This window comes from Artemia franciscana, chromosome 16 (assembly GCF_032884065.1).
Source record: "Artemia franciscana chromosome 16, ASM3288406v1, whole genome shotgun sequence".
NCBI lineage: Eukaryota > Metazoa > Arthropoda > Branchiopoda > Anostraca > Artemiidae > Artemia > Artemia franciscana.
In genome coordinates, this window is record NC_088878.1 from 24810663 (window position 1) to 24838336 (window position 27674).

The 27674-nt window shown below is 34.5% G+C and overlaps 1 protein-coding gene across 1 annotated transcript; it reads left to right on the forward strand.

The window, feature by feature from the left end:
* Positions 1-1462: 1462 nt before the first annotated feature.
* Positions 1463-27674, forward strand: LOC136037261 (fragile X messenger ribonucleoprotein 1 homolog). Its single transcript, XM_065719894.1, has 6 exons — positions 1463-1595; positions 8327-8379; positions 19834-20002; positions 21971-22149; positions 24992-25085; positions 27316-27674. Exons 1-6 carry the CDS (start codon positions 1527-1529, stop codon positions 27601-27603), a joined length of 852 nt encoding a protein of 283 aa, XP_065575966.1. The 5' UTR covers positions 1463-1526; the 3' UTR covers positions 27604-27674.

The window sequence follows — 27674 nt, forward strand, 5'->3', positions numbered from 1 at the left end:
TACAAGATAGTCAAAGCTTTCAAAAGAATAATTTAAGCTTTTGCACTCAGCTACAATGGATCTTTTTTCTATTCTTTGTTATTATTATATACATGCAGTATTAAAGGGTATTTGGTATTTGAACACGGATTCCAAACTGTCAATCTTATGGGTATTCCTACACTCATATTTTCTAGTCTACCGCTTGCTGAGTTAAGCGTAAATCGCACGATCTAGAAACCTCCGCTAGTTTTCACAAAGTCATGTCGTAAGGCGAATATTGTAGATCTTAGTGGCCTCTGTATAAACAATACCTAAACACTTGGACAAGATATTATATAACTATTTAACGACAAAAGAAAGAGAATAATGGTCTTATAAATATTGTGAAAACCTCTAAGAATTTCTATAAAGACTGTATTAAAAATTCCAAAGAAAATTAAAAAGTTACTGTAAAATGCCTTAAAAATTGCAAAAACGCCAAAAAATCGGTGGCGCGCCGCACTGGCGACATAAATTCTCCCCGCCGCGGCCGAATTTCGATTCGGCGCAGCTTCGGGAACTAGTTTAGAAACACATTCTGGCTATATATTTGCACATCAGAGGGGTGGGGGTAAAGCATAGCATATATTAAATACGTAAAATAACCATTGCTGTATTATTTTTGTGTGTGTGTGTGTGTGCTATTGCACTGGTGATCTCTCTTTTCATCAGAATTCGATGTGCAAAAAGACACACACAAAAAAATATAGCAATGGTTTACGTATTTAATATATGCTCTACTTTACTCCCACCCCCCTGATGTGGAAATATTTAGACCAAATTTGTTTCTAAACTATTACAGATTTGTAATGACCCCATATATAGGTCATTTTTAAGACGTCAAAAAGTGCTTTTAGAGGTCATAACGTGCTTAGATCTGAATTTGTAGTAAAAGCGATTAATATATTTGTAAACAGCATTAAAAAAGGCATCGATTGGTAAATTCACTTTTACTGTTTGCAACAATTTTACCCTTTCAGCTTAGCGTGAGACAAGACAAAAAGAAATGACTGAATATACGGAAAATATATAGTTTGGGCTACATATTAGCAAATTAGCGGGGGGGGGGGGAATATTTTGACAGTTTGATGTTAGAAAACAATTCTTACTTCATAATATGGAAAATAATTGTACCTAACACATTGGGTGTGCATACTCGCTCTACCTATCCCCTCCCCACAAATGTGCAAATATATAGCTCAAATTCATTCCTAAAGTATTTTATTTTTATCATACTTAGGTATATTTCATTAGGATTCAGTGTTAGAGAAACATATCGGAAGAAAACTAAGCAGGGGCTATATCAAATAATTACCTAGGCTCCTTTAAAAAAAATTGGATTGTGTTGTGTAGAATTTGTAATTCTGACCAGTCTTACTTTCCCGACAAATGCTAGGATTTACTGCATAGATATTAGACATTTTAGGGATTTCAAGTTTCTATTCGCTAGTCTTCAAAAAAGGAAGAAAGAACTAAAAAGCGGCAAGGAAAATTTCATAATCGTAATGGAATTCATATTCTTAATGGAAGATCTACTTGTAGAAGTTTTATTAGACGATGGACACTATTATGAGGTACTTTGAAATGTTTAGTGGTTTGTTAAAATAAGGTTCTTACAGTATATTTCAGAACCCATGTATAAGCAAGGCTAAAGATAACATTATAATTTGCTGAGTTTCTAAGCTCATATAAAATATGGCTAAGCTTCTGGCAAAATTCTAGATGGAAGGTCTTTTGCTACCTTGGAGCTAAAACAAGTTATGAGAATGAATAACCTATCAGGAGTAAATACAGAACCAAAATTTGCTGAGGTGTTTTCAACATTTTGTCTCTAGGCTACCTCTTCTCTCTTTCTGAGGCTCAGAGGATTGCATATGCATAGAAGACTGCTTCTATGTTCTATAGAAAAAACTATGTTTTTTCCCCAATTTGCTTTGTTTTTACCCTCAGCTGCCTTTCATTGGCTGTAGGATTTAGAAATACAGATCAACTAATTTGAGTAGGATTTGAAGTTATATGTCTCTGTTATTTTTCCATAGGCCTATTTGCTAGGTTTTCTAAACTCTTCTAAGCATTTCAGTCAGGATTAAACCAGGTTATGAGGTTTGAAACACAGTTTTTGTCCCTCATTAAATTAGTCAACATATCTAATGGCTATTGTTCAGAAAGGAATAGGCCAACAAAAAAAATTAGTAGGCCTAGGTTAGGTAAATATTTTACTGTTGATATTTTTGCATTACTTTGCAGTAGGCTATAGTAACAGTTTAGGTAGCTTGTGATGAAACTAAGCATTTATTGTTTCTAGGGCTGGGGATAAATTTTCCATGGAAATATTCAATAGAGTTGGAATTTTCTTGGGTATTTTTATGCTGGAGGGATTTTTCAGGGGGGAAACTCTGCAGTAGCAACTTTCCATTGAGGGGGGGGGGGGTGAGGTAAGGGTGGTTTCCAGGGAAAATTTATGCATAGGTAAGATTCTGGCATGACATGAAAAACAATTATAAGTTAAATTAAAAAACAATTGTTTCTTCAATTGAATGTATGTTTAGGAGTGTTTTTCCAGTAGAATTGTTGGTAAGACATTTTTTGGGGGAATTTACAGCAAGGATAGAATTGTTAAGGGTAAGTTCATGGGGTGAGGGAAATTTTAAAAAGAAGGAGAATGGATTTCCTGGGATTATTTGAAAAATGATGAGAAAATAAACAAACATTTCTGAAACATAAGGGTCATTTAATTAGTATCAGAACCTTTTTTGAAAGTACTGAAAACATTCTCTTTAAAGTATTGAAAAAGGGGACACTTTCATTTCATTTTAATGGTGCTTCTTACTTTCAGTAGAAAAAAAATTATCTTTTTCATTTAATAACAAAGAAGATTGATACCATCACAAGATTAAAAAAAGATGAGAAGTTGCCTGAGGATGTCCAGGATCATGCCACTAAGATGGTTAGCAGCCTGAATAAATTTCCATGCATAGAAAGACTACATCATCTGAAGCTACCAACACTGACATACCAAAGGAAAAGGGTTGATAATATTTTTACCAAAAAAATCCTTTCTAAAAACACCCTTCCAGTCTCTTTGCACAGTCCTTGCATTCTGGTACAAGAGAACATTCAATGAAGGTCCCTGTGCATTATTCCATGAGTAGACATAGAAGTCATTTCTTCAGCCAAAGAGTCATCAATCTGTGGAATCAATTGTCTGAGGAAACAGTTTCTGCAACTTCAACTGACACTTTCAAGTCCCACCTTGATAAGGAATGGCTCTGCCAGGAGTTCCTTTACAGTTAGGAAGCTGCAGAGTCTAGATCAACAGCCACAGTCTACACCAAACACATTTTTGTTATCACTGGAGCATCACAAGTATGGAAAATCCTTATATTACTCCAAGCTGTGATTTAAGGTAAGGTAATATAAGGTAATAGCATAGATGTGGCAGAAGTATATGCAATGCAGACCTTTTTTGTATTAGGTTGATGCCATGATTTAGTGTTTTACACATATTTGTCTAAGGAGCATCAAACTGAAGTAAAGTACTCTATTCTAATAGGCCTAGTGGCTGCACCAAAAATTTATAAGCGGTAAAAAAGAGGCAAGATGAAAACAACTAAGAATTTTGATAACTCAGAGGGCACCATTTCCAGATCTTGATCAAATGAAAGGCTATGAAATTTGAAGACTACTTAATGTAAACTCTCTGATCTGTAATCTATGTATTTGAGTTTATCTCATTACACTTTGTATAATACTTGGCTAGAGAACCATTGCATAAATATTATTTAACCCTAGACATTTACCTTGATTGATTTAATTAGGTCTTTAACCCCACATGGACTGTTATTAGACATTGGGAAAATTCTGAATTTTATCCAAGTGATCCATTAGTTCTATCATTGAAAAAATGGTTTATTAGAAACATTGCCAAAAAAACCCAATGATTTGTTTGGTTTTCCTTGGCCAGTGATCAATTCAATCTGACTTAGTAGACATGGAAAGGGTTGCTATGTATGGCGGGGGGCAATGTTTTAGTTACATGATAAAAAAATAAGTCAGTAAAATAATTAAGCAAAGCACTGTGATTTTTCCAACATTAAATGAAGATTTTTCAGTTAAATGAAGACCATGAAAATACTAGCATGTCTTCTACAAAAGTTTGAACTTGATCTGTAAACACAGCAGTTTTACTAACTCCTGCCATAGGCTTACAGATGGTGCCATAATGTTCCATTTGGCTAAATAAAGAGCATTAGAATAGTGGTATGATGTGTACTGAAATCTAAATCTCAGGTGGTAAATGAAGCAGTTTTGCTGACTTGTGGAGTGATTTTACATATTGTATCTGAAATCAACATTATACTAGTTGTTGACAAAAACAGTTGGTTAAAATGATCAGCCAGTCAGTAAAATCCCTTGCTCCCTCCCCCCCCCAAACGTTTTGACTAGTGACAACCCTGGAAATATGTAATTGGATTCTTTTATTGCTAAACATTGGACTCCAAGACTCTCTTCTACATCTTCTGAAGGTCTCCTACTTTTATGCTGAGACATTGCACAAGCAGATGTATAAAGTCTTGCCACAACTTTGGACCAAAATGCTTGCAGTACTATTGATTCATTTGTTCTTTAAGTAAATGCTCTGATATCTGAATTGAAAAGTACCCAGCTGTTACAGATGGCTGTATCAATGAGCAAACCAAAAAATTTCATGTGCCATTTCTGTATCCAAAGTTGTGTTTGACACATCTCTGCCAGCATGACTGCTTAGTCAACTGTTCTCATACTATGGTTGTTTTTCATTAACAATTTGTGGCTGTGAAACTTAATCCTGGCATTTGTATTGGTTGACTCCCTCTCCTACTTTTTCAATCCACCATCTAAGAGGACAGGGCAACCCTTTAATTGGACTTTGATCAATGCTCAAACAAACAGAAAATCTTTCAGTTTGAGCAAACTCATCAGCACCAGACTTTGGAAATAGTGATCCCCTACCAGATCTTGTATAATTAAATTGCCCATAAAAGAAGAAGCTGTAGAACTCTGTTTCATGCCATTCTAAGGTCTGGTTATTTGTTGTTGTCTGAAAGAGTTCAATTTCCTTGAGAAACTTCAAAATCATGTATGAGACCTGAGACACCTTCTTTTATAAACATCTGTATTTCCTCTTTAGTTGGTTTCTTTGGCAGATACTGCTGCAAGGCACTCCTCCCCTTAGAATGAATCATTTGATCATCTATCAAATGGTGTTATTACGGACTAACTTCAAGAATCTTTAAGTGAAGGTAACCTATAAGTGGCTTGATTTTATTCCCTTGCTCCTTGGGTTTCTTAGCTTTATTATTGTCACAAAAAGGAAGGAACCATTTAATTCTGTCAAACTTCTGTCTGCCCATCTTATCAGTAATTTAAGAATATCTTATAACTGCTTCCCAGTGCTCTGATAGTATAGAATTTGCCACACCTAAAAGCAAAACAATGCTTGCAATTCATGCAAGAGGAAGGTTGAATCCTTCAGTTTCATATACAAAATATTACTTTGTTCAACATTGAGTGCAAAAAGCTCATTGTCAAAAAATTTTGACATATGCCACAGTGGAGCTTCTAAGATTCTGAAGTTGGGCAATAAACTCCTTTCCAAGTGATATCTTCCCTCTCAATCTTTGTCCAGTTGCATTCTTTTCCATTTCTTTTTTTGGTAAATAAAAGGGATTGTTGTTTAGTATATGTGAAATTCAGCTCCATGATTGTCAAGAAGTTCCTCCAAAGCTGAAAACTGGATATTCAATGCTTTCACCATTATTACAAGATGAATGGGACAATATCTCATCTGGAATTTCAATAATATAGTTGGTAGCTTCAGCTGTATCAATTTGTATATTTTTATGGCACTTAGTATTAACCAAGTGACATATAGCAATCGCAAATTCTGTTGGTCTGTCAGTCCTTCTTTTGCTACTATAGGCACTTCCAGGTAAGCTAGGACAATGAAATTTGGCAGGTGTATCAGGTACCGGACCAGGTTAAATTATAAATAGTCTTTTTCCTGATTTGATCATTTGGGGGGGGGGCATTAATTCGGAAAAAATAGAAAAATTGAAGTATTTTTAACTTACAAACGGTTGATCAGATCTCAAATTTGATATTTAGAAGGATATCGTGTCTCAGAGCTCTTATTTTAAATCCTGAACAGATCTGGTGACATTGGGGGGGGGGGGGGGAGAGTTGGGAGGGGGAAACCTAGAACTTAGAAAATACTAAGAGTGGAGGGATCAGGATGAAACTTGGTGGGAAAAATAAGCACAAATCCTTGACACATGATAGGCATAACTGGAACGGATCCGCTCTCTTTGGGGTTATGGGGGGGGGGGCTGTTAATTCCTAAAAATTAGAAAAAATAAGGTATTTTTAACTTACAAACAGGTTATTGGATCTCAATGAAATTTGATATTTAGAAGGATACTGTGTCTCAGAGCTCTTGTTTTGAATCCCAACCGGATCTGGTAACATGAGGGGAGTTGGGAGGGGGAAACCTAAAACTTGGAAAACACTTAGAGTTGAGGGATCAGGATGAAACTTGGTGGGAAAAATAAGCACAAGTCATAGATACATGATTGAAATAACCGGAACGGATCTGCTCTCTTTCGGGTAGTTGCGGGGGGGGGGGGGTAATTCTGAAAAATTAGAAAAAATGAGGTATTTTTAAATTAGGAATGGGTGATTGGATCTCAATGAAATCTGATATATAGAAGGATATGGTGTCTCAAAGCTTATTTTAAGTCCCAACCGGATCTTGTGACATTGGGGGGAGTTTGGGGTGGGGGAACCTAAAATCATGGAAAACAATTAGATTGGAGGGATTGGGATGAAACTTGGTGGGAAAAATAAGCTGAAGGTTTAGGTACATGATTTACGTAATTTGAATGGATCCGCTCTATTGGGGGGGGGGAGTTAATTATGAAAAATTAGAAAGAAATGATGTATTTTCAACTTACCAAGGGTTGATCAGATCTTCAAGAAACTTCATATTTAGAAGGACCTTGTGACTCAGATCTCTTATTTTAAATCTCAACCGGATTCAGCATAATTGGGGGGGGGGGGCAGATCTTATGGAAACTTGATATTTAAAAGGAATCCATGTCTCAGAGCTCTTAGTTCAAATCCCGATCAAATCTTTTGACATTGGGGAGAGTTGGAGGGGGAAATCTTGGAAAACACTTGGAGTCGAGGAATTGGGATGAAGCTTGGTGGATAGAATAAGCAAATGTCTTTGATACGTGATTAACGGAATCGTACTAGATTTGCTCTCTTTGGGGGAGTTGGGGGGAGGGGTTTAGTGATTTGGCAAGTTTGGTGCTTCTGGACATGCTAGGACAATGAAAATTGGTAGGTGTGTCAGGAAGCTGCAAAAATTGACTTGATAAAGTCGTTTTCCCAGATTCAACCATCTGGGGGGCAAAAGGGTGAGGAAAAATTAGAAAAAATTAGGTATTTATAACATGCAACTGGGCGATTGGATCTTAATGAATTTGCCATATGACACACAAGTGCCATATGAGCTCTTAGCTCTTCTCTACTCTCTTTCCTAGTCTTGCATTAATTTCTCATATGAATATGCCATCTAAAATGAAGTAAAATATTCTCTCTGTCTCTTTTCTAGCTTTAACACAGTTCCAACCTTAAAAAGGAGAAAAAAAAAACTACTCAGTGGTTCATTTCATATAGTTTTATATTTTATTAAAATTCGGTATTTTTTAACCAACATTGTCTATTTTTTTGGATTGTTACAAGTAGTATTTAATATATTATTTTAAACCAAGTCTAGTGCTCTTCTGATTTTTTTTTTTTTTTTTTTTTTTTTGCAGAATGATAAATCACAAGTATCAAATGAATAAGAAGAAGTGTCTCTTTTTTTCTAATTTACTAGCTTAAACGTAGCTTCAATTTTTACTTCTTTCCATGTTCCATCTGTTCAATGACACACTGATTAGCCATTTGCTCATTGGGTTTCCAGAAAACATTAATGTACTTCACCATTTTTTCTCTGTCCAATGGCAGTTTCATCAGTTAATAATTTCTAGTCATAGATGGTAATCCATCCATTCAAAGTAACTGCTGTTTTTTATTGAATCTAAAAAGCTTTGTGTTAATCTTATTTTGGATAGTTAAGGGATGGTCATTTACATATACAAAAGATAAAACAAAAATATCCTGTTCTAAATAATCCTGAGTAGGAGGGGTGTAATTTAAAAAAAAAATTATTTGACCTGTGTTAAATTTTGCTTTTCAATTGTTCTTTATTTTTTAGGCTATCTTAACAGATGTTACTGATACAGAAATTGTAGTTACATTTGAAAATATGTAAGTATTGCTTTCAGTATTTAGTTTATAAGGTTATATTAGGGGATTTTTAGTTCACAAATATCTCCCTAGGACATATTAGTTAGTTTTATCCAAGTTCAGTTTAGATATTTTTAACTATATATCTCCTTAGGAGACATGTAGTATTTTAGGAGATATTTATGTTATATTTAGGTTATCACATTATATTTGGTTTGTTTGGAGATTGAATCAATATTATGGCCCTTGGTATTTACCAAGTGACATATAGCAATTACAATTTCTGTTGGTCTGTCTGTCCTGGTTTTGCTAGTTTTGGGCACTTCCAGATAAGCTAGGATGATGAAATTTAGCTGGTGTATCAGGGACCAGACCAGATCAAATTAGAAATAGTCCTTAATTTGGAAAAATTAGAAAACATGAGGTATTTTAATTTACAAACTGGTGATCAGATCTTAATGAAATTTGATATTTAGAAGGAGCTAGTGTTTCGGATTTCCGATCAAATCCGATGACATTGGGGGGGGGGGTATTGGAGGGGGAAACAGCAAATCTTGGGAACATGCTTAGAGTGTAGACATTGGAATGAAACTTGGTGGGAGGAATAAGCACATGTCCCAGATACATTATTGACATATCTAAACTGGATCCGCTCTTTTTGGGGGAGTTGGAGGGATTTGCTTGTTTGGGCACTTCCAGATAAGCTGGGACAATGAAAGCTGACAGGCATATAAGGGACCAGACTAGATTAAATTAAAAATAGTTTCTTCACTGATTCAGCTATGAGGGGGGGGGGGAAGCAAGTGAAAAAGATAGTTGAGAAGACTTTTATTATCCAATAAAACAAATGATTGTTCTTCTTAAGTATGACTTGTGGTCTAGGGGTATGATTCTAGCCAAGGGTGTGAGAGGTTTCAGGTTCGAATCCTGGACCGCCGCAATTTATACATGAAGATGATCCAAAACTATATATGGTACCAATACAGCGATGACTGAAAGTTGGTAGGCATATCAGGGACCTGACCAAATTAAATTAGAAATAGTTGCTTCCCTGATTTGACCATCTGGGGGGTGGGTGGGGGTGGAAGGACAGTTAATTCAGAAAAAAATAGAAAAAATGAGGCATTTTTAACTTACAAATGGTTTTTCAGATCTTAATGAAATTTGATATTTAGAAGGACCTCATGGAGAGATCGTAATGAAACTTGGTGGGAAGAAGCTCTTGGCTCTTTTGACTTCATCGCAAGTGCCATATGAGCTCTTGGCTCTTGTTCTGATTAAATACAAAATATATTTTTTTTTCTAAACTGAAAGTAAGGAGCGACATCAAAACTTAAAACAAACAGAAATTACTCCATGTGTGAAAGGGGCTATTCTCCTCTCAATGCCCCACTCTTTACGCTAAAGTTTGACTCTGTCAATTCTACTTTATTAAACAGTTAAAAAACTTTAGCGTAAAGAGTGGGGTGTTGAGAAGGGAACAGCCCCTTTCATACACAGAGTAATTTCTGTTCATTTTAAGTTTTAATGTCGCTCCTTACTGTAAGTAAAAAAAAAAAAAACAGTTTTTATTTAATTTCTGAACGTTTTTGAATTAATGCATGTTTGATTTTGGCTCTCCACACATAAAGTATTAAAATGAAAATTGAATATTAATTCTTTTTTTTGGCTACATGGCTTTCTCTTTATTTTGATTAGACGATTTTGAGAAAAAAAGGGTGGGGAGGAGGCCTAGTTGCCCTCCAATTTTTCGGTTACTTAAAAAGGCAACTAGAAGTTTTTAATTTTTAACAAACGTTTTTATTAGTAAAAAATATACATAACTTAAGAATTAACTTACATAACGAACTTCTATATTTGCATATTTTTATTATTATGTATATTATTTATATGTATATTTTATCATGTGAGGGGTTTGTCCCCTCGTTAATACCTCGCTCTTTACACTGAAGCTTAAATTTTGTCCCAATTCTTTAAGAATGTCCCCTAAATCAGAAAGGTCATAGAATAATAAGTTGAAATTATTAAAAATACTTTTGCGTAAAGAGCGAAGTATTTAGGAGGAGAAAAACCCCTCACCTGCGTAATAATTTCGGTTCGTTTTAAGTTTTAATGCTTTCTTTCAAATTTAATGCTTGACTCTTAGGGGTTCCCCCTCTATTTTCCAAAATAAGGCAAATTTTCTCTGGCTCTTAACTTTTGATAAGTAAGACTAAATTTGATAAAACATATGTTTAAAATTAGCATACAAATCCGATTCTTTTGATGTATCTTTTAGTATCTAAATTCCGTTTTTTTTTGTTTTTTTTTTACTATTGAGCTGGGTCGCTCCTTACTACAGTTTATTACCACAAACTGTTTGATTCTTGAAGCATTGTCCCTGTGAAATTCAGCATTTTGTATAAAATGTCAGCATTATGTTGTCTCTTTCATTCAAATAAATTTATTACTTGAACTCTCCACAGCTGAGTAGTCAAATATCCAGTATTACTTGATTTACTGCCTTCAAATGAAATGGGTCAGTTGAAAATAAGTAAATGATTGCTTGATAGTGCTTACTTTTACCTTAAAGTAATTTGGCATTTGGGGAATCACCCTATCTTGTCCATTATAAACTTGATTAGAATTGATTGGGTGGTTCTGGCATAACTCGTATTGCTTAATTAAGAAATCCAAATAAATGACAGAAAACCAACATCTGTTTATCCAAAATTTTGGGTCTGTTGGCTTATTATTTGGCTTACAACTATTTGGCTTATTATTAGTTAACAAGGGAGATACAAAGGGGAAGTGGATGCTTAGGCAAATGGCTTCTTCAGCTTTTGAAGCTTTGACCTATCCAATGTAAAAATCGTGTGTACATGCCTGGGTGTAGTTATGGATTTTGTATTTATATCAGAACAAATTCAAAGCGTGCTCAAAAAGTGTGCTTGAATCCTGCTTTCTAGGACTACTGAGAGGAGATTTGAGATTGCTCATTTGGGAGATTTGAGAGCCCATTCTGCAGATGAATAATGACAGATTGCCTATAATTGTCCTTCTCAGCCAATCATCTAAGACTAAACAGAAAGCGAGTTGTCTGCAGTTGGGGTGGGAGTTCATACAGAAAGATTTAAGGGAATGGGCACTTTCTGGGAGGATTTATAGAGGGAGTTTTTGAATAGATTAGGATGGAGGAGTGTGCGTAGCTGTGTTGGCCTCAAGTGGCTCGGTTGTGTGGTGAGTTGTTAGTAGTAGTATAAAAATTGGCGAGACTTGGTTGATGCAAAATTTACTGTTTTTTGTCTTTTCTTCTAAAATGACTTACTAACAACTGAGGTGAGTTGTTAGTAGTAATAGTGGTAGTTTCTAATCAGCCATGAGCCACACATATTGCATGTGCAGGAAGTGTCTTTGATAAGTTGAGAAACATTTGAAGAGGTGTCACATTTTCTTTGAAGCTGAAATTGAGGCTCTTTAAGAGCAATGTCCTTTCAGTGCTATTGTATTGTTCTGAAAGCTGGGTGGTGACCAAACAGCTAGATAAAAGAATCCAAAGCTCTGAAAATAATTGTCTTCAACAGATTTATCAGAATTGACTGGATGGACAAAATTACCAACTCATTCTTCAGAGAGAAGACTAAGCAACCACTCGTTATTGATAAAATCATAAGCAATCAGTGGCAATTTTGGGGAATCATGGTTAGAATGGGCAGTAATTGCCTGCCTGATGATGTTTGGTGTTGGACTCCTCCAGGAGTTTGATAGCTCAGATGACAGATGGCTGCACTTGGATGATGCCTAGAAAAAGAGGCAGTGCTCTCAAGAACTTATCATGATGATCTTTGGCCGAAGATGCTGGAGATGTCTTTATAGAGAGGCATTGTTACCAACCGGTGCGGGAAGACCTAAGTCTAAGTAAATAAATAATTAGGCATAATGCATCATGTACATTGCTGTATGCACTTCTTACACATTAGATTATTGGGTCTGAGAGAGTTATGAGTAATAACTTTATTTGGCCATAAAGAAAGGCATAGTTTACAAAATGCTGAATTACGCAATGCAATCAATTCAATAATAGGAAAATTTGCTCCATTTTGGGTACAATCCTGATCCTTTGAAAACCACGATATCCATGATTCCAATTCATCACTAGTTATAATATTTTAAATGGTTGAGTAGAATATTCTTTTGGGTCATTCTATATAAAATCAGCGAGGGTATGATGAGACAGTGTAGGCTTATACCTTTCCTGAGCATATGCAACCATGAATGTTTTTTGCATAGCTTTTTGGTTTTACAGGAATTCAAAATTTTGATTTTTTATCTCATGGAAAACAAATACTACAGCTTGGTTTACTTATAAAATCTCTTCACAAAATCTTCCTTGTTAACTCAAAAAATACTTTTCATATTAATAAATGAGGGATATATAAAAAAAAATTATTAATAATCACCCAAAGAAGTCGGAACAAATTGTACCAATTATGGCACTTGGTATTAACCAAGTGACATATAGTAATCGCAAATTCTGTTGGTCTGTCGGTCCTGGTTTTGCTACTTTGGGCCCTTCCAGGTAAGCTAGGACGATAAAATTTTGTAAGACTATCAGGGACCGGACCTGATTAAATTAGAAATATTCGTTTTCCCGATTTGACCATCTGGGGGGAGTGGGGGGCTGTTTTTTCGGAAAAAATAGAAAAAATTTAGTATTTTTAACTTACAAAGGGTTGATCAGATCTTAATGTAATTTGATATTTGCAAGGGTATCGTGTCTCAGAGCTGTTATTTTAAATCCCGACCAAATTTGGTGACATTGGGGGGGGGGAGTTGGGAAGGGGAAACCTAAAATCTTGGAAAACACTTAGAGTGGAGGGATCGGGATGAAACTTGGTGGGAAAAATAAGAACAAGTCCTAGATACATGATTGACATAACTGGAACAGATCCGCTCTCTTTGGGGCAGTTGGAGGGAGGGGGGGTAATTCTGAAAAATTAGAAAAATGCGGTATTTTTAACTTAAAAACGGATGATCGTATCTCAATGAAATTTGATATTTAGAAGGATATCGCGTCTCAAAGCTCTTATTTTAAATCCCGACCGGATCTGGTGATATTGGGGGGGGGGGGGCTCAGATCATAGAAAACGCTTAGATTATAGGGATCGGGATGAAACATGGTGGGAAAAATAAGCAGAAGCCTTAGACATGTGATTTACATAATCGGAACGGATCCGCTCTATTGGGGGGGGGAAGGGTTAATTCTGAAAAATTAGAAAAAATGTATTTTTAACTTACGAAGGAGTGATCGGATCTTCATGAAACTTCATATTTAGAAGGACCTTGTAACTCAGATCTCTTATTTTAAATCGGTGATTTGGTAATCGGTAATTTGGAAAAATGAGGTATTTGCAACTTACGAAAGGGTGACCAGATTTTAGTGAAATTGATATTTAGAAGGATATTGTTCTTTAAAGCTCTAATTTCAAATTCCGACCAGATCCTGTGACATTGGGGGGCGTTGGAGGGGGAAACCGGAATTCTTGGAAAACGTGAAAGTCGGGGTATTTTTATCTTACGAACAAGTGATCGGTTACGTGATTGACGTAACCGTACTGGATTTGCTCTCTTTGGGGGAGTTGGGGGGAGGGGTTCAGTGATTTGGCGAGTTTGGTGCTACTGGACGTTCTAGGACGATGAAAATTGGTAGGCGGGTCAGGGAGCTGCACAAATTGACTTGATATAGTCGTTTTCCTATATTTGACCATCTGAGGGGCTAAAGGAAGGGGAAAAATTTGAAAAAATGAGGTATTTATAACTTATGGGTGGGTGATCAGATCTTAATGAATTTTTATATTTAGAAGGTCATCCTGACTTAGAGCTCATATTTTGAATCCTGGCCGTCATTAAGCCTCTGATTTTCCTTTTAAATCGATCTATTGATTCTTAGAATTTTGTTAGAGCTCATACCATATGAGCTCTTGGTTCTTCTTGTGTTGTCCCAAGTGCCATATGAGCTCTTAGCTCTTTTTTTTTTCAATGTTTGACTTTTAGGCTCATATTCTTTGCTAGAGTCTGTTCTAGATTATGGAACAATAAACTAAGTGGGGGGCTTATCTAGGCTTATTTATGCCATATTTTTCCTTTATTGGGTCTTTCTGCTTGATTGGCTTGGTTCACAATTCAGACTTCAGCGTTTTTAAAAAACTTCCAGTACTGTTGTATGCTTCAAAATTTAAGCCTTATATAGAACAAAAGCAAGGGCAAAGAACATGGGTAACTTAAAGAGCAGAAGCTGTTGCTAGTGTCTACAAAGCAAAACAAACTATCAAGGCCATCTAGCATGTGGCAACGCTAAGCATTTTTTCAAGCTTTGTAATTATTCTTCTGTAAGGAGTTGAGATCAGATATTTGTTGCCATCCTAATTTTTTCCAATTACACTTGTTAAATTAATGATTCTCATTATTACACTAAAAAAAATAAAATAAAAACAAACAAGTGTAGCCCAACGCTAGATGATGCTGATAATCTTTTTCTCATCACTAGTGGCAATTTTCACTCATATAAGTTACCCATTCTCTTTGAGCAAGGGATAAAAGGGATCTCTAAAGCTGTTATATTGCAGGAATAAAGAGATAATCTTCTTAAGCTGTAGTTAGAGATTTGTTTTGATATCCAATCCCTCAGAATGGAGTATCACAAGGAGCATAAAACCTTAAAGCTATAGATAATATCTAAGTTTTTTTCATTAGAAAGTGAAGGAATCATTTGCCTCAGTACCACCACCCCAATTAAGCACTGTAAATCATGTAATATAAATATTTTCAATTATGTTCTATAGATTAATGTATTTTTGGAAAGCCTGATGTGACTAAATTGTAAATTTTAAGATTTTCATGGCTGGCAAGCAGACAAGAATCGGATGATGAGTTTCACTTTCTCGGGGGGGATGGTTAAAAACCTTAATTCAGGCGAATTATATTGAACATAGCATATACTGAAATCAGACTGAGTTCAGGGATATGGTATATAAAATGTTTATTTAGTCATAAAAGTGTATTTCAACAATTGTCTCTTATGCTTTATGAAAAATAATTTGCATATTTTCCACTTTGTAATTTCTTCATAACTCGTTCAACAAAATTTGACTTACATTTCTGAAAAGCATTTTAATTGTAACCTCCCCCAATGAGAGCTATCAACAACTAAGCTAGATCATAGGTTAAAATAGTTTTTGGTGGCTCCTTGACAAGGTCCATTTAGCAATGCTACAAAAACTGCTTCCTGCTTCCCATTTAGCAATGCATTGGTATATGTATTTGTGACTTGTACCTTTCTGGCTTGAGCCCCTGTGTATTTGCTTAAAGCTAAATAGTTTTTATTCAAATTATATGGTTCCAGCTATATTTACAATGAGGAAAATTGAGGCCATTGCCCAAGGACACTATAATTTAGGGTGCCATTTGCGGGCAAATCTTTTGCTAATTAGAATATTTTCAGAAACAGTTGATCATTGTGTTGCAAGAGCAACACTTTGTTTTTGTCCCGTTTTTTTTTGTTTTTTTTTTCTATGCCGCTGATCTCAACTTATTCCTGGAAACTGGTAAGGGTCTACCCTGTGCGGTTTTTACGGAAAGTCTGGACCTCAGTCCGGATTGATGAATATGACATTACATTTTGGAAAGCTCTGTAGAACTCTTGCCTGGGGCCAAAAAGGATGGTTTTTGCTTGTCCTCGAGCCAGAGCCTATGGTGTGCGAAGTGAAGTGGAGTTATATAGCCTATGTCAGAGAGGAGTATCTGAAGTTGTGCAGCCAAGCTTTCGTTTCATCAAACCATGTTTCTGCTTTCGAGTGGAAAGCTCCGTTCTAGCAGGCAAGCAGGCAGGCACCAGTTTCAAATTGAAGATGGACTAAAATCTATAAGTGTTAAATATATGCGGTAGTTCCCCGGCCCCACAGCCAATATATCTTCTTTGAGTGATAAATAGAAAAATTTACAGAAACAAAAAAGTGCGATTTTCCCACGGGTCCGAAAGTGCTGCCATCTATTGTTTCTAGGCATTTCTGTTCGTGATTTCAGCTGACTTTACCATTCTTTTTTTTCTACTTGGGATTGCAATAGAGAAATGGTATCAGATATACCTCTTAAACTTTAAAAGTTCTCTCATTGCTAAAGAAATTAGAGCTTATCCTTTGCTCCCTTCTAAGTGGTGGTGTTAGAAAGTTGGCCTCCGGCAAAAAAGTCAACTTTTGAACTAAGACAGATAGAATTTTTTTTCAATGACAATCGATAGACCTTGATGAGCTGATCAAAGTATATGTCATGCATTTTTTGTTACAAAAATTCCTTCATGACATACACCAGTTTGAAAGTTTCAAGGGGTTGACAACTTCAGTGGTAAGGTACACACTTGAACCAAAAATAGGCCGATACCAATTGTGAGATATGTAGGGGACTTCCAAGCAACAGTCGATTATTAGCTTATAATCATCTTTGGCAATGAGGGGTTTGCAACTTTTGCTGATTGGTGTACCTATTATCTGTTTCTGGTGTAATTGATGGTAAGAACAACTTGGTTCCCGATTGTAAGACATGTAGGGGAGTTGTAAGTAATAATCGGCTGTTAGGCTACAATGACTTCAGCGACAAGGGGTTTGGAACTTTTGCTAGTTGGTGTACCCATTATTTGTTTCCGGTGAACTTGGATGTATATCCCGGGAGAGGGACTTGTAAGTAAGAATCGGTTGCTAGAGGAGGCTCACGAGGGGCTACAAATTTTTGAAATAGGATCGCTTATTATTGGATGGCGAGTCATTACAGGAAATTTATGGGTCCCTGATGGTATTTTGATCCTGAAAAGTTACAGATAGCTTTATAATACCAATTAGATTACATAAGATAATGTTCCAAGTTTCCATCCGTCACGATGTCTACGATTGAAAAGGATAAAGTTCAACCGGCTGCAAAGTGACATTTAGGGGCCTAGTAAGTAATAATCGGCTGTTAGTGTGGACCTCGGGCCGGATTGATGAATATGACATTATATTTTGGAAAGCTCCGTATGACTCTTGCCTGGGGCCAAAAAGGATGGTTTTTGCTTGTCCTCGAGCCAGAGCCTATTGTGTGCAAAGGATAAAGTTCAACTGGCTGCAAAGTCAATTTAGTCCCTTCTTCCAATATTTTTTTTTTTCAACCCTGAGGAATAGCCTTTGATCATCTGATTACTGATTGTGTTATTCTTTGTCTCTCACGGAAGAGGGACTTGTAAGCAAGAATGGGTTGCTAGAGGAGGTTCATGAGGGGCTACAAATTTGTGCAAATTGGTGCACATCTATGGTATTTGATCCTGAAAAATTACGGATAGCTTTATAATACCAACTAGATTATATAAGATAATGTTCCAAGTTTCCATCCGTCACGATGTCTACGATTGAAAAGGATAAAGTTCAACTGGCTGCAAACTCAATTTAGTCCCTTTTTCCGATATTCTTTTGCTGTTGTTTTTTCAACGCTGAAGAATTTGATCATGTGATTACTGATTGTGTTCTTCTTTGAATATGCCGTTTTGAAAGCTTTGATAGTTTTGACAACTTCAGCATTTAACCGATAGCGAAGAAACAAAACCAAAGTGTTGCTCTCGCAACACTTTAATCGGCAAAGCCGGACAAAGGTTGCCGCAACACTTCACGTTGCCCAGGCAACGTAGGTCTAGTTGCAATTCAGATTGATACATACTTTTTTTCACTTTGAAGTTATCTTTTTTTTCTTCTTTTTTTTTAAATGATTGATCAGTATTGAATAAATTTCTTATGTCATTTTAATGCTTAGAGTTGTTTTTATTAACTATAAACTTTTCGGTAAGAAATTATAAATTAGAGTGCCAAAAAAATCTGACCTATGAGTGATACAAAGTCAAATCTGGCTCTTAATATGATATTTATTAACTACAGCTCCTAGTTACCATGGTTAGTGCTCAAACTGAAAATATAACAACAAAATAGGCGATTATTTTCAAATGAAAAAAAGTTAAAAGGAAATGATCTCTGTGTGCCATTGCCATAACAACCAACCTCATTCAATGTTTCCTTTCTCAAGAAAAATATCTGTATTTTAATTTAACATCAATCTGTTCCTTCTTTTCAAACCAATCTGGAAAATTTTTCTCCTGTCATTCAACTTCTTACGAAGTCCCAAAGTACAAAAAAAATTATTATTGCCTTCTCACATACAGCACAAAATAAAAATCTGATTTGCCCAGCTACTTCCCAAATATTTCATCATATATCTAAATGGTAAGTGTTAAAAGCTTTGGTAAAGAATATCAGCAAAAATCTACTCTGGTGCCACCTAGCTGCTCAGTGATGCGGCTATACCTATATATTGAACACACAATGTTTATTCACTACAATAACTTTGAGATTAGTTGCAATTGAGTGGTTTGTACTGAAACCAATTTATTGTCATTAAGATACGTAGAGACGGTGTTGCTAAGTATTCTCTCTTAGACTTAGAGAGCTACTGGTATTATGCCACCATTGTGGATGGGAATAGTTTGTATATCTTGCCGATCGTGAGGTATTTTTAATGCTGCATTGCTAATGCTTTACGGACTTCTTTCAGAGTCCTAAGCAAACTTTGTCATGTCTTAATGCTTTGCTGGAATTAAATTTTGTAGCCATGTCTCGTCTTCTTGGGAAAAACAGCAGTTGGAGTCTAAAAACAATCTACTTTGGGCTTCATAAAAAAAATTCGCTGGTCTATTTGCATCAAATATTCTTATTCCTCTTTCCAACTATAGTTCGAATTAACGGAACTGAAGGAGGTTTCAGGTTAAAGTCAGTTATGCTAAACTTTATCATTCTACCTTAATAAACAAATAATCGACCGGAATAATATTGTTTCTTCATTTCCTGGTAGCTTGATGTTAAGTAGTTCATTTGTGTGAGGCTTTATTTTTACCCTTGCTAAACTGTTCCTTGTTTTATTTGCTGACTTGGCAATACTGTTGCAGCTGAAGATGAGGTGTTGTGAAGTCATAGGGTCTCAACATTGGGTTCAAATATCGTTTATTTGATGGCATTTGACTTTGGTTGATGTATTCAGGCAAGTCGCCTAATATCTGTTGGAGCGAGTACCACAAGGGAGGGAAATCTAGTGCAGTATCTCTATTCAGACAATAATGGTGTCATTAATGAAGAGCTCAGCTATAATGCCTTACTTTTTTTTACATTAGCCCATTCCCTTTCTTCTGCTCCATCTTAACAGGGAGTTATTTTAATTTTCATCTGGTTTATATTTTGTCCATTATGTTTCCTTGAGGAATATCCTCTTCAATTTCATTAGTAATGAAGATAGATGATCTTGGTTAGTGCTTCCTTATAGTTGTGCCAAAACTTGGCTTATTCCTTATCTTCTGTTTTTACCTTGAACTGTAAATTTGATGGATTCATTGCACTAGTATGTGTGTTCTTAAATTTGTACTGTTCTCACCAGGTTGACTGTAATGGGCGGGCGAAAGGATTTGGAAACAAAGAATTATCCATTTGCCAAGGCGCGCCTACCTCCTCTCAAAGACACCACTGGTGCTGCGCCTTCATATGCTGAAGGACAAGAAATTGAAGTTTATTACACGTTATTTGGATATTACCGTGCTACCATTAAGGTAAGTTGTTTAATATATAGAGAATAAACTTTTTTTTTAAATTTATCCCCTTCAACCCCCTTTGGGTGTGGTTGGCTAACCAAGTGACAAGTTGCCCCACTTGACTGGAAAGGGACAATTATATGTTGCTTGTTCAAGAGTCGGTAAACCTGACAATCTATTTATATGCTCAGACAATGGGACAGCGAAAAAGAAAAAACTTAAAAAAAGGAAAAAAATAAAAAAGGTAAAAAACTAAAAAAAAAATAAAAAATACCGGGGTACAAATGACGACCGGGACACAGGGAATTTAAATGACGACCGGGACACAGGGACACAACTACAACGGGGACGCCGGGGGGCACAGGGGGATATATAAATGACGACGGGGACACAGGGAATGTTCGATTAGCAATCACCGTCAACAAACCTCAAGGGCAATCATTAGAATAATAAGGTATAGATCTGAATACGGATTGTTTTTCCCAAGGACAATTATATATTGCATGTTCAAGATTCGGTAAACCTGACAATCTATTTATATGCAGAGACAATGGGACAACGAAGAATGTTGTATTTTCGCTAAGTTTTACAAACATATATATATATATATATATATATATATCTATCTATATTCACAGGTGGGACACAATTACAATGGTGCGTAACTAATATGGCGCGAAAAAAGCTAAAAAATAAAAAAAGCGAATATCTATCTATATTCACAGTTGGGAAACACGGGACACAACTACAATGGCGCGTAACGACTTACGCGCGGGGGGGGGCTTGGAGGGGGTGCGAAGTGCCCCCACCAACTAGGTGTTGGGGTGGCGCGAAGCGCCATATATATATATATATATATATATATATATATATATATATATATATATATATATATATATATATATATATATATATATATATATATATATATATATATATATATATATATATATATATATATATATATATATATATATATATATATATATATATATATATATATATATCATTTGCAAAACCCGAGATTAAGGGTCTTAATCCTGCCCAGATGTTTTTTTTTTTCAATGCGTTTATATCCTAAGATACAAATTTACCTGAAAATATATATATATATATATATATATATATATATATATATATATATATATATATATATATATATATATATATATATATATATATATATATGCTAGTGCTTTTTTGACGTAAAATTCAAATTCGGCAACCGTGCTGTGATATAAATTTTTTTAATATAATTCTAATCTATATTTGTATGTTAAGGGGAAACTTTGGAGAATTTTTAGGGGTATCTTAAACTAAATCAAAAGGCACTAGGTGCATCCAGTTTATCAAAAGATAGATGTGCAACATTTTAAGAACAGCTGAGGGTATTAAGTTGAAAGTTTCAGGAGATGTTAAGGGGTATTTTTTAAAGTGGTTAGAAGGCTTCAAGTTTCCCTTTCATGGCCTCTTTACCTGCCTTTTTTCCAAAAACTTTCGATTAGAATTTTGATTTAGCCATATTTTTCAAAATAGTCTAAAGGTCAAATAATCTTATTGAGCCGTCAAATAATTACACCTTTGGTTCTAAGGAAGGTAAGTTAGTTTTTTCTAGGAGTTGGTCAAAGCTGAAGCTATAATTGAAATTTACAGTGGAAAATCTGCTTTAGTGGAACCCAAACCCTCTATGGAGCCGCCCAAGTCTATGTTACACATCTATAGGACATGATGTCCAACCGTGTAGTTTTACTTTTTTTTGTTAGAATTGGTAGTGCATGTTTTTGTTTATGTTTAAGCTTGTGCTTAAATCTTACCTATTTTGATCTTTGTAAAATAAAACTGTTGTTGGCTACCTTTATCTGTCATTGCAGAATTGGGAGTGCATATTATTGTCTATATTTAAGTTTATGCTAAAAACTTCCATCATTTAATTTTTGCGAAATTGAATTGCATATGTTTGTAAGTATCTCCCTTTTTTATTTGCAGGAGATCTTGATCGATGGTGAATTCTTTTCTGTGCAACACTTTAACCCGGAATATCCTATAGTGACCTATTATGAAATTGTACCAGTGGATAGAATCCGTGTACCAAATCCCAACCCTCCTTTAACAAAGGATGATTTTGTTAAGTTTCATATTAATATCCCCACGAACTTGAGAGATATGTAAGTATTTTTTTTAATATCTTTTTTTTTCTCATAAGATTAGTAAATGATCGACATTCAGCAAGGTGGTGTAACCCTAAAATGGCTTGAACGTCTATGCATCCTATAGCCTACCAACCAAATTTGAACAAATTCGAATTATTATTGAAAGAGACAGTGCCCTTCAAGAAGGAATAATAAATGATGAAATTTTCTTAAAATTGTATGTATATTTTTCATTGCGAAATTTATTTAATTATACAAATAAGTGATAATTCACTTGGTTTTTATTTTAAGTGACAGGATTATTGAATATATGTTCTAACCTCGTGATTCCCAACATGGAGTGCAGGCCCTACCGGTGGGTCATGGTAATATTTTGGTGGGTCATGGACAGGACCTTCACCCTTTGGCGAGTCTTAATAAAAAAAAATGTTGTGTGTGGCGTCACATTCAAATGCATTTAAAGAGCCAAAATGATATATGATAGTATTACAAAACGTTATACATAGCATAAAAAATTATGTATTCAGACAATAGTTTTGATTAGATTCAAAGTTCATGGCCTCCCATCATTTGAATACAACTAGAATTTTGAATATCATGAGGGGGGATCTGGATTTTTGAAATCCCTAGGTGGGGCAATGTATAAAATCGGGTGGGAACCACTGTTCTAACCTTGCTGCCTTCTTTCCAAAAACAGTGGACGAATGGAAGTAAGTACAAATGTAGTATAGTATATTGTAATATATTTAAAAGTATATCTTAGAAGTGGCTATCTTCTTCGAGTCACAATATGATAAAAGTTCAATGGCTTTATGGTGGACTGTCGTTGCGTAAAAAGCCATAAAGAAAGTCTAATGACCTCACCATAAGTATGTTTATTGATATTGTGTCGAAATTATTTTGGTTTCTTAGTCAGTATCAGAAGCATAAAGGTTTAGTTCTATATAACTGTATAAAATTCCCCTGGATACAAAAATCCTGCATACAAAATTGTTGTGGGAGCTACACTAAATTATGTGTCCACTCTTCTTAAGTCAATTTATCACTTTTAAGCATAAATATACGGATCTTAAATATTTTTACCAAAATTGTGTGAAAATTATTGTTATTTCGAGATTATCAGAAGCAAAATCTTCTGTTCCATTTTAACTGTATGAAATTTCGCCAAAAAATTAAGCTTTCCATCATTTAATATTTAACCTTTGTAAGAATATAACCTTAAATTAGTTTTATCTGACGTGTGATGGCATTAAACAGACTGGACTTCACTATTTGTGTGGTGTGGGCAACATGAAGTGTTGCAGCAAGTGATGGATTTGCAAATAATATCCTTGCGGGAGCAACACTTTGATTTGTTTTCTTATCAATTTTTTTTCAGCTGTGTAGTTATCAACTCATCGTAATTTTTTAAATGATGTGTCCTAAGAAGAATTTATTTCTTCAAGAAAAATGAGGACATGTTCCTAAAGATGGTCTTAAAATATCCTGTTTCCGCTGAAAAACGGCTTTGTTTTCTGTTTTCGGACAATCCATTAAAGTTTTTACTGTTTCAACGTTTTTTTCCGTATTCACTAGCCAATGATTTCTTGCTCTGTGTCTAAAGACTAAACTTAACATGTAAAACAAAGGAAAAGATAACAGTTTTGAAAATACGAAAAAAGTATATTTTTGGCCTAAACATTTTCCATGCTCAATATATACAAAGGAACCTCGATGTATCAAATCTCACGGGCGAAAAGAAAAATTTGTTATATCGAGGATTTCGATATGTATCAAGTTGTTTTTTCACAGACTTCAATAAATAGCGTCGATAAATCGTGAGAACTAAAATCTACTTTCTATGTTATTTTATACGTCCCAGGAGACGTAAAGAAACGAAGACGCATCAAGCAATAAATATTTATGTTATAATTAAGACAATCATTTAAATCCTTTCAATAACTTTTAACAAAACATAAATATATCTCTTCTTTAATAAAAAATTACTTCGAATAAAATATTAGAAAAAAAAATTCTAAATAAATATTTCATATAAATATCTCGTAAAAAATTTCAATAATACTTTTCTGATTACCTGTAAATTAAAGACTTGATAAGTCAAATAAAACCAAGAATTTTATAAAAACAAGATAAATTACTACCTGAGCACAAGAAATATAAAGTAAAAGAGGTAAAGAATACTACTGAAAACTCTTTATTTTACTAATTGTGTAATATTAGTCCAAAACATCTACAAAAATAAACATTACTTTTAAAAAGTTTTAAATGGTTTTCTACCTGTTTATGTGACTTGATATCATTATCCGATAGAGGTTGATGGAATTACTGGGTTGTTGATAAATGGCTTGTTTTGAAGAAATTTCTTCAATGTGCAAAACTTTTTATTCGTAACTTTTATATCTAGAGGTGAATTGAAAGGTGTAAAACTATCAGATTTTGTCATAATAGGGTTTTTGCCGCAATTACTTCAATATTTAGAGGTGAAAATAACATTGCAGTTAAGGCAACATCCAAAAGGGAGGGGGCTACCGAGTAGCCCCCTACCTGTAAAAAAATAAACAAAATTGGATATAAACAAATTTCACAAGTTTTGTAAAGGTCTCTTTGTAAATTCCCCCACATAAATTAAATCCTGGATACGTTCTTTATTGTAGAGATTTTGTAAATTCAAGGGGGAATGAAAAACCTTAATATATTAAGGTTTCTTTTTATGGAGGCTCCGTTGTACTATGAAATTTGTAGTAACTTTATGTTTATAAATATTTCAAGTTTAATAATTTTGGAATCTAACTTAAAACTATTGAAATTACACGCCTGGCTGTTTACTTCTCTGCAGTTACTTCATTTATCTTTTCAGTGCAAAGAAATATCGCATACATAAGGATTTTCAACTTCGTATCAGTGCTGCCATCTGTAGATTTGAACCAGGAAGTGGCGATCTTGTTTGCATAGTAAGTTTTAAACAAATACATCGACCGCCAGAGACAAACCGTTTAGAAGTTAAACACCCTTTAAACAAACAGCATTTATGTTGCTGTAAACCAACGAAAAGATAGATTAAGGAATAAAAAAAAATAGTTTTGCTCAACCTCACTCAATTTGAGATTTGAAAAACCCCTAAAAAGTCTCACAATTATCTTATCTCACTTGTAAGGGGGGGGGGGTTCATGGCGATGCTTCCGTGTCCATACTCAGCCATAAGGCCCAACCACCTCTAAATAAGCCTCGAATGAAGGAATTGAACCAAGTGAGAGAGATACCTTGACAAAATCTTGAAAAATCCTAACATCGTTATAAATAAGCAAGACAGCAAAGGTATAGAAAAACTAAGAGTTTATTAAAAAAAGAAGAGAATTTAATTTAATTACTTTAAGCTATTTCATTATAATTGAAAATCAGTATTTATTATTCACAATTTCAGAAATAAAAGATCAAAGCTTGTTCTTGTAATGGCTATAAGTGAAATTTCATTATTATTAAAGAAAAGCAAGCGGTTTAACTAATATGGTAAGGCTGACACAATCATGCTTGAAAGAATCTGATAATGTTATTAAAGAAATGGGGTATACACCCCTTTACTAGGATTTAACATAATACAAGTAAGAATTAGAGAGAAACATATTAGAGTTACATTCTATAAGCGTGTAACAAGCTTTAGCAAAGCTTTCACCCCAGCTGAATCCCATTGGCATTGTATCTCTCTATTTAAAACATGTCGCCCTCCTTATATGTCAAATTAGGAGAAAGTCAATATTTCCTATAATTTGTCACTGTCCCTCCTGATCTGTTACTCCCTTGTGTTTACAGCATCCGTATGATGTTCTACTGCCTTTATCTTTGTGTCCAGATGATTTCGGGCTTATTTATTCGTGTCTTTATTTTTAATTCAATCATATTTTCTTGATATTTTTAAATTTAATTTATTAGCTTATTTCGTTTGAATTCGTTACTGATAATTCACAGCAAAAACTCTTTTCTTTATTCATGTTCTGCTTATTTTTCTACCTTTTTCTCGTTCGTTCATACAGTTAACTTTTTGTCGCTTTTGGAGTGTTAACGTCTGAAAGTCTGGGCTTCATTTTCTTTAAAAGTACTTGTCATAAACACTAACGATATAATTAATCAATAACTGTGCATGAATGACTATTTTTTTTTGTCTTCCTTTAAAAAAAGAAAAAGAAATCGACTATGCCTAGCTTTAATGAAGCCCATTTTCATTAGCATGAATAATTAATATGCACCTTTTTTTTCTTTTCTTTTCATTATTCAAAAACAAATTTTGTAATTAGTTTTTTTTATAATTCAGCAAAAGCTCTTTTCTTTATTCATACCTTGCTTATTTTTTTTACCTTTTTCTCGCTCATTCATATAATTGACTTTTTATTGCTTTTGGAGTGTTTATGTCTGAAAGTAGGGGCTTTGTTTTCTTTAAAAGTATTTGTCATATACACTGACGATGTAATTAACAAGTAACTGTATATGAATGACTCTTTTTGGTGTCTTGTGTTTTTTTTTTTAAATCAACTATGTCTAGCTTTAATGAAACAAACTATCATTAGAACGAGTAATTAATCTGTATTTTTTTTTTTTTTTTTTTTTTTTTTTTTTTTTTTAATTTAGCAAAGGCTCTTTTCTGTATTCATGCCCTGCTAATTTTTTGCACCAGTTTTACGGTCCTTTATGCAACTAATTTTTGTTGCTTTTTGGGGTATACAATCCTAACATCAGATTATTTTCTCCTTTAATGTATTTTGTCTTTATATATGCATTAATATATTTTATTCATTATATATGCTGACGATATGATTGATAAATTATTATATATACGTATAATATTGAGCGACTTTATTTCTACGTACCTTAAATATTGAAGATGATTGTTGGTTTTGTTCAGTTACTTAGTCTTTATTGCATTCAATTACTCTTTTGATTTACTTTTTGTCCAGCACAGCTGCACACGCTCCTCCGTCGCCTTAATCTATTCTGATGAGTGTTTACTTAAATAAAAACTAAGAAGAATTTTTCTTTTTTCTCATACCTACTTCATCGTTTGCACATTGCCTCTCTTCATATTTTTTTGTATGCAAAAGATATTTATAGATTTATTACAGATATAATACATGTAGACGAGATATATTTATATACAATATAAGATTTTTTAAGTGTTGACCTATTTTATAGTCTCGAGACGATTGGTCTCAGAAAGCGGCTTATGAGTTTATAGATATTCATATCAATACTCTACGTGAAAAGGCAGAAGGATTTAAGAAATTGGAAGAAAAGGCCATTCAGTTAAGATCAAAACTTGAAGAAGAGGAATTCTTCAAGGAATGGACTGAAAGAATTGGAGAGAACATTCACGTTTCAACAAGTGAACAGTCTACAAGTGGTCTGGGTGAACAGGAGATACAGTTCTCAGTTCTCAATAGAACTGAAGAGGAACACATGCTGGTAGAATCCAAGCGTTAGCTCAACAGCCGGATAAAAACCTTATAATCCTTGTTTTATGTTGCTTTCTCTAATAAACGGTTTGTAGAAAA

What these genes read in the sequence shown, in the direction of transcription:
- LOC136037261 (XM_065719894.1), top strand. Translation starts at nt 1,527, where the DNA reads ATGGAATTCATATTCTTAATGGAAGATCTACTTGTAGAAGTTTTATTA. An exon ending in ATTACCGTGCTACCATTAAG is followed by an intron (nt 20,003 to 21,970) that starts GTAAGTTGTTTA and finishes TTTTATTTGCAG; the next exon opens with GAGATCTTGATCGATGGTGA. An exon ending in GTGGCGATCTTGTTTGCATA is followed by an intron (nt 25,086 to 27,315) that starts GTAAGTTTTAAA and finishes CCTATTTTATAG; the next exon opens with TCTCGAGACGATTGGTCTCA.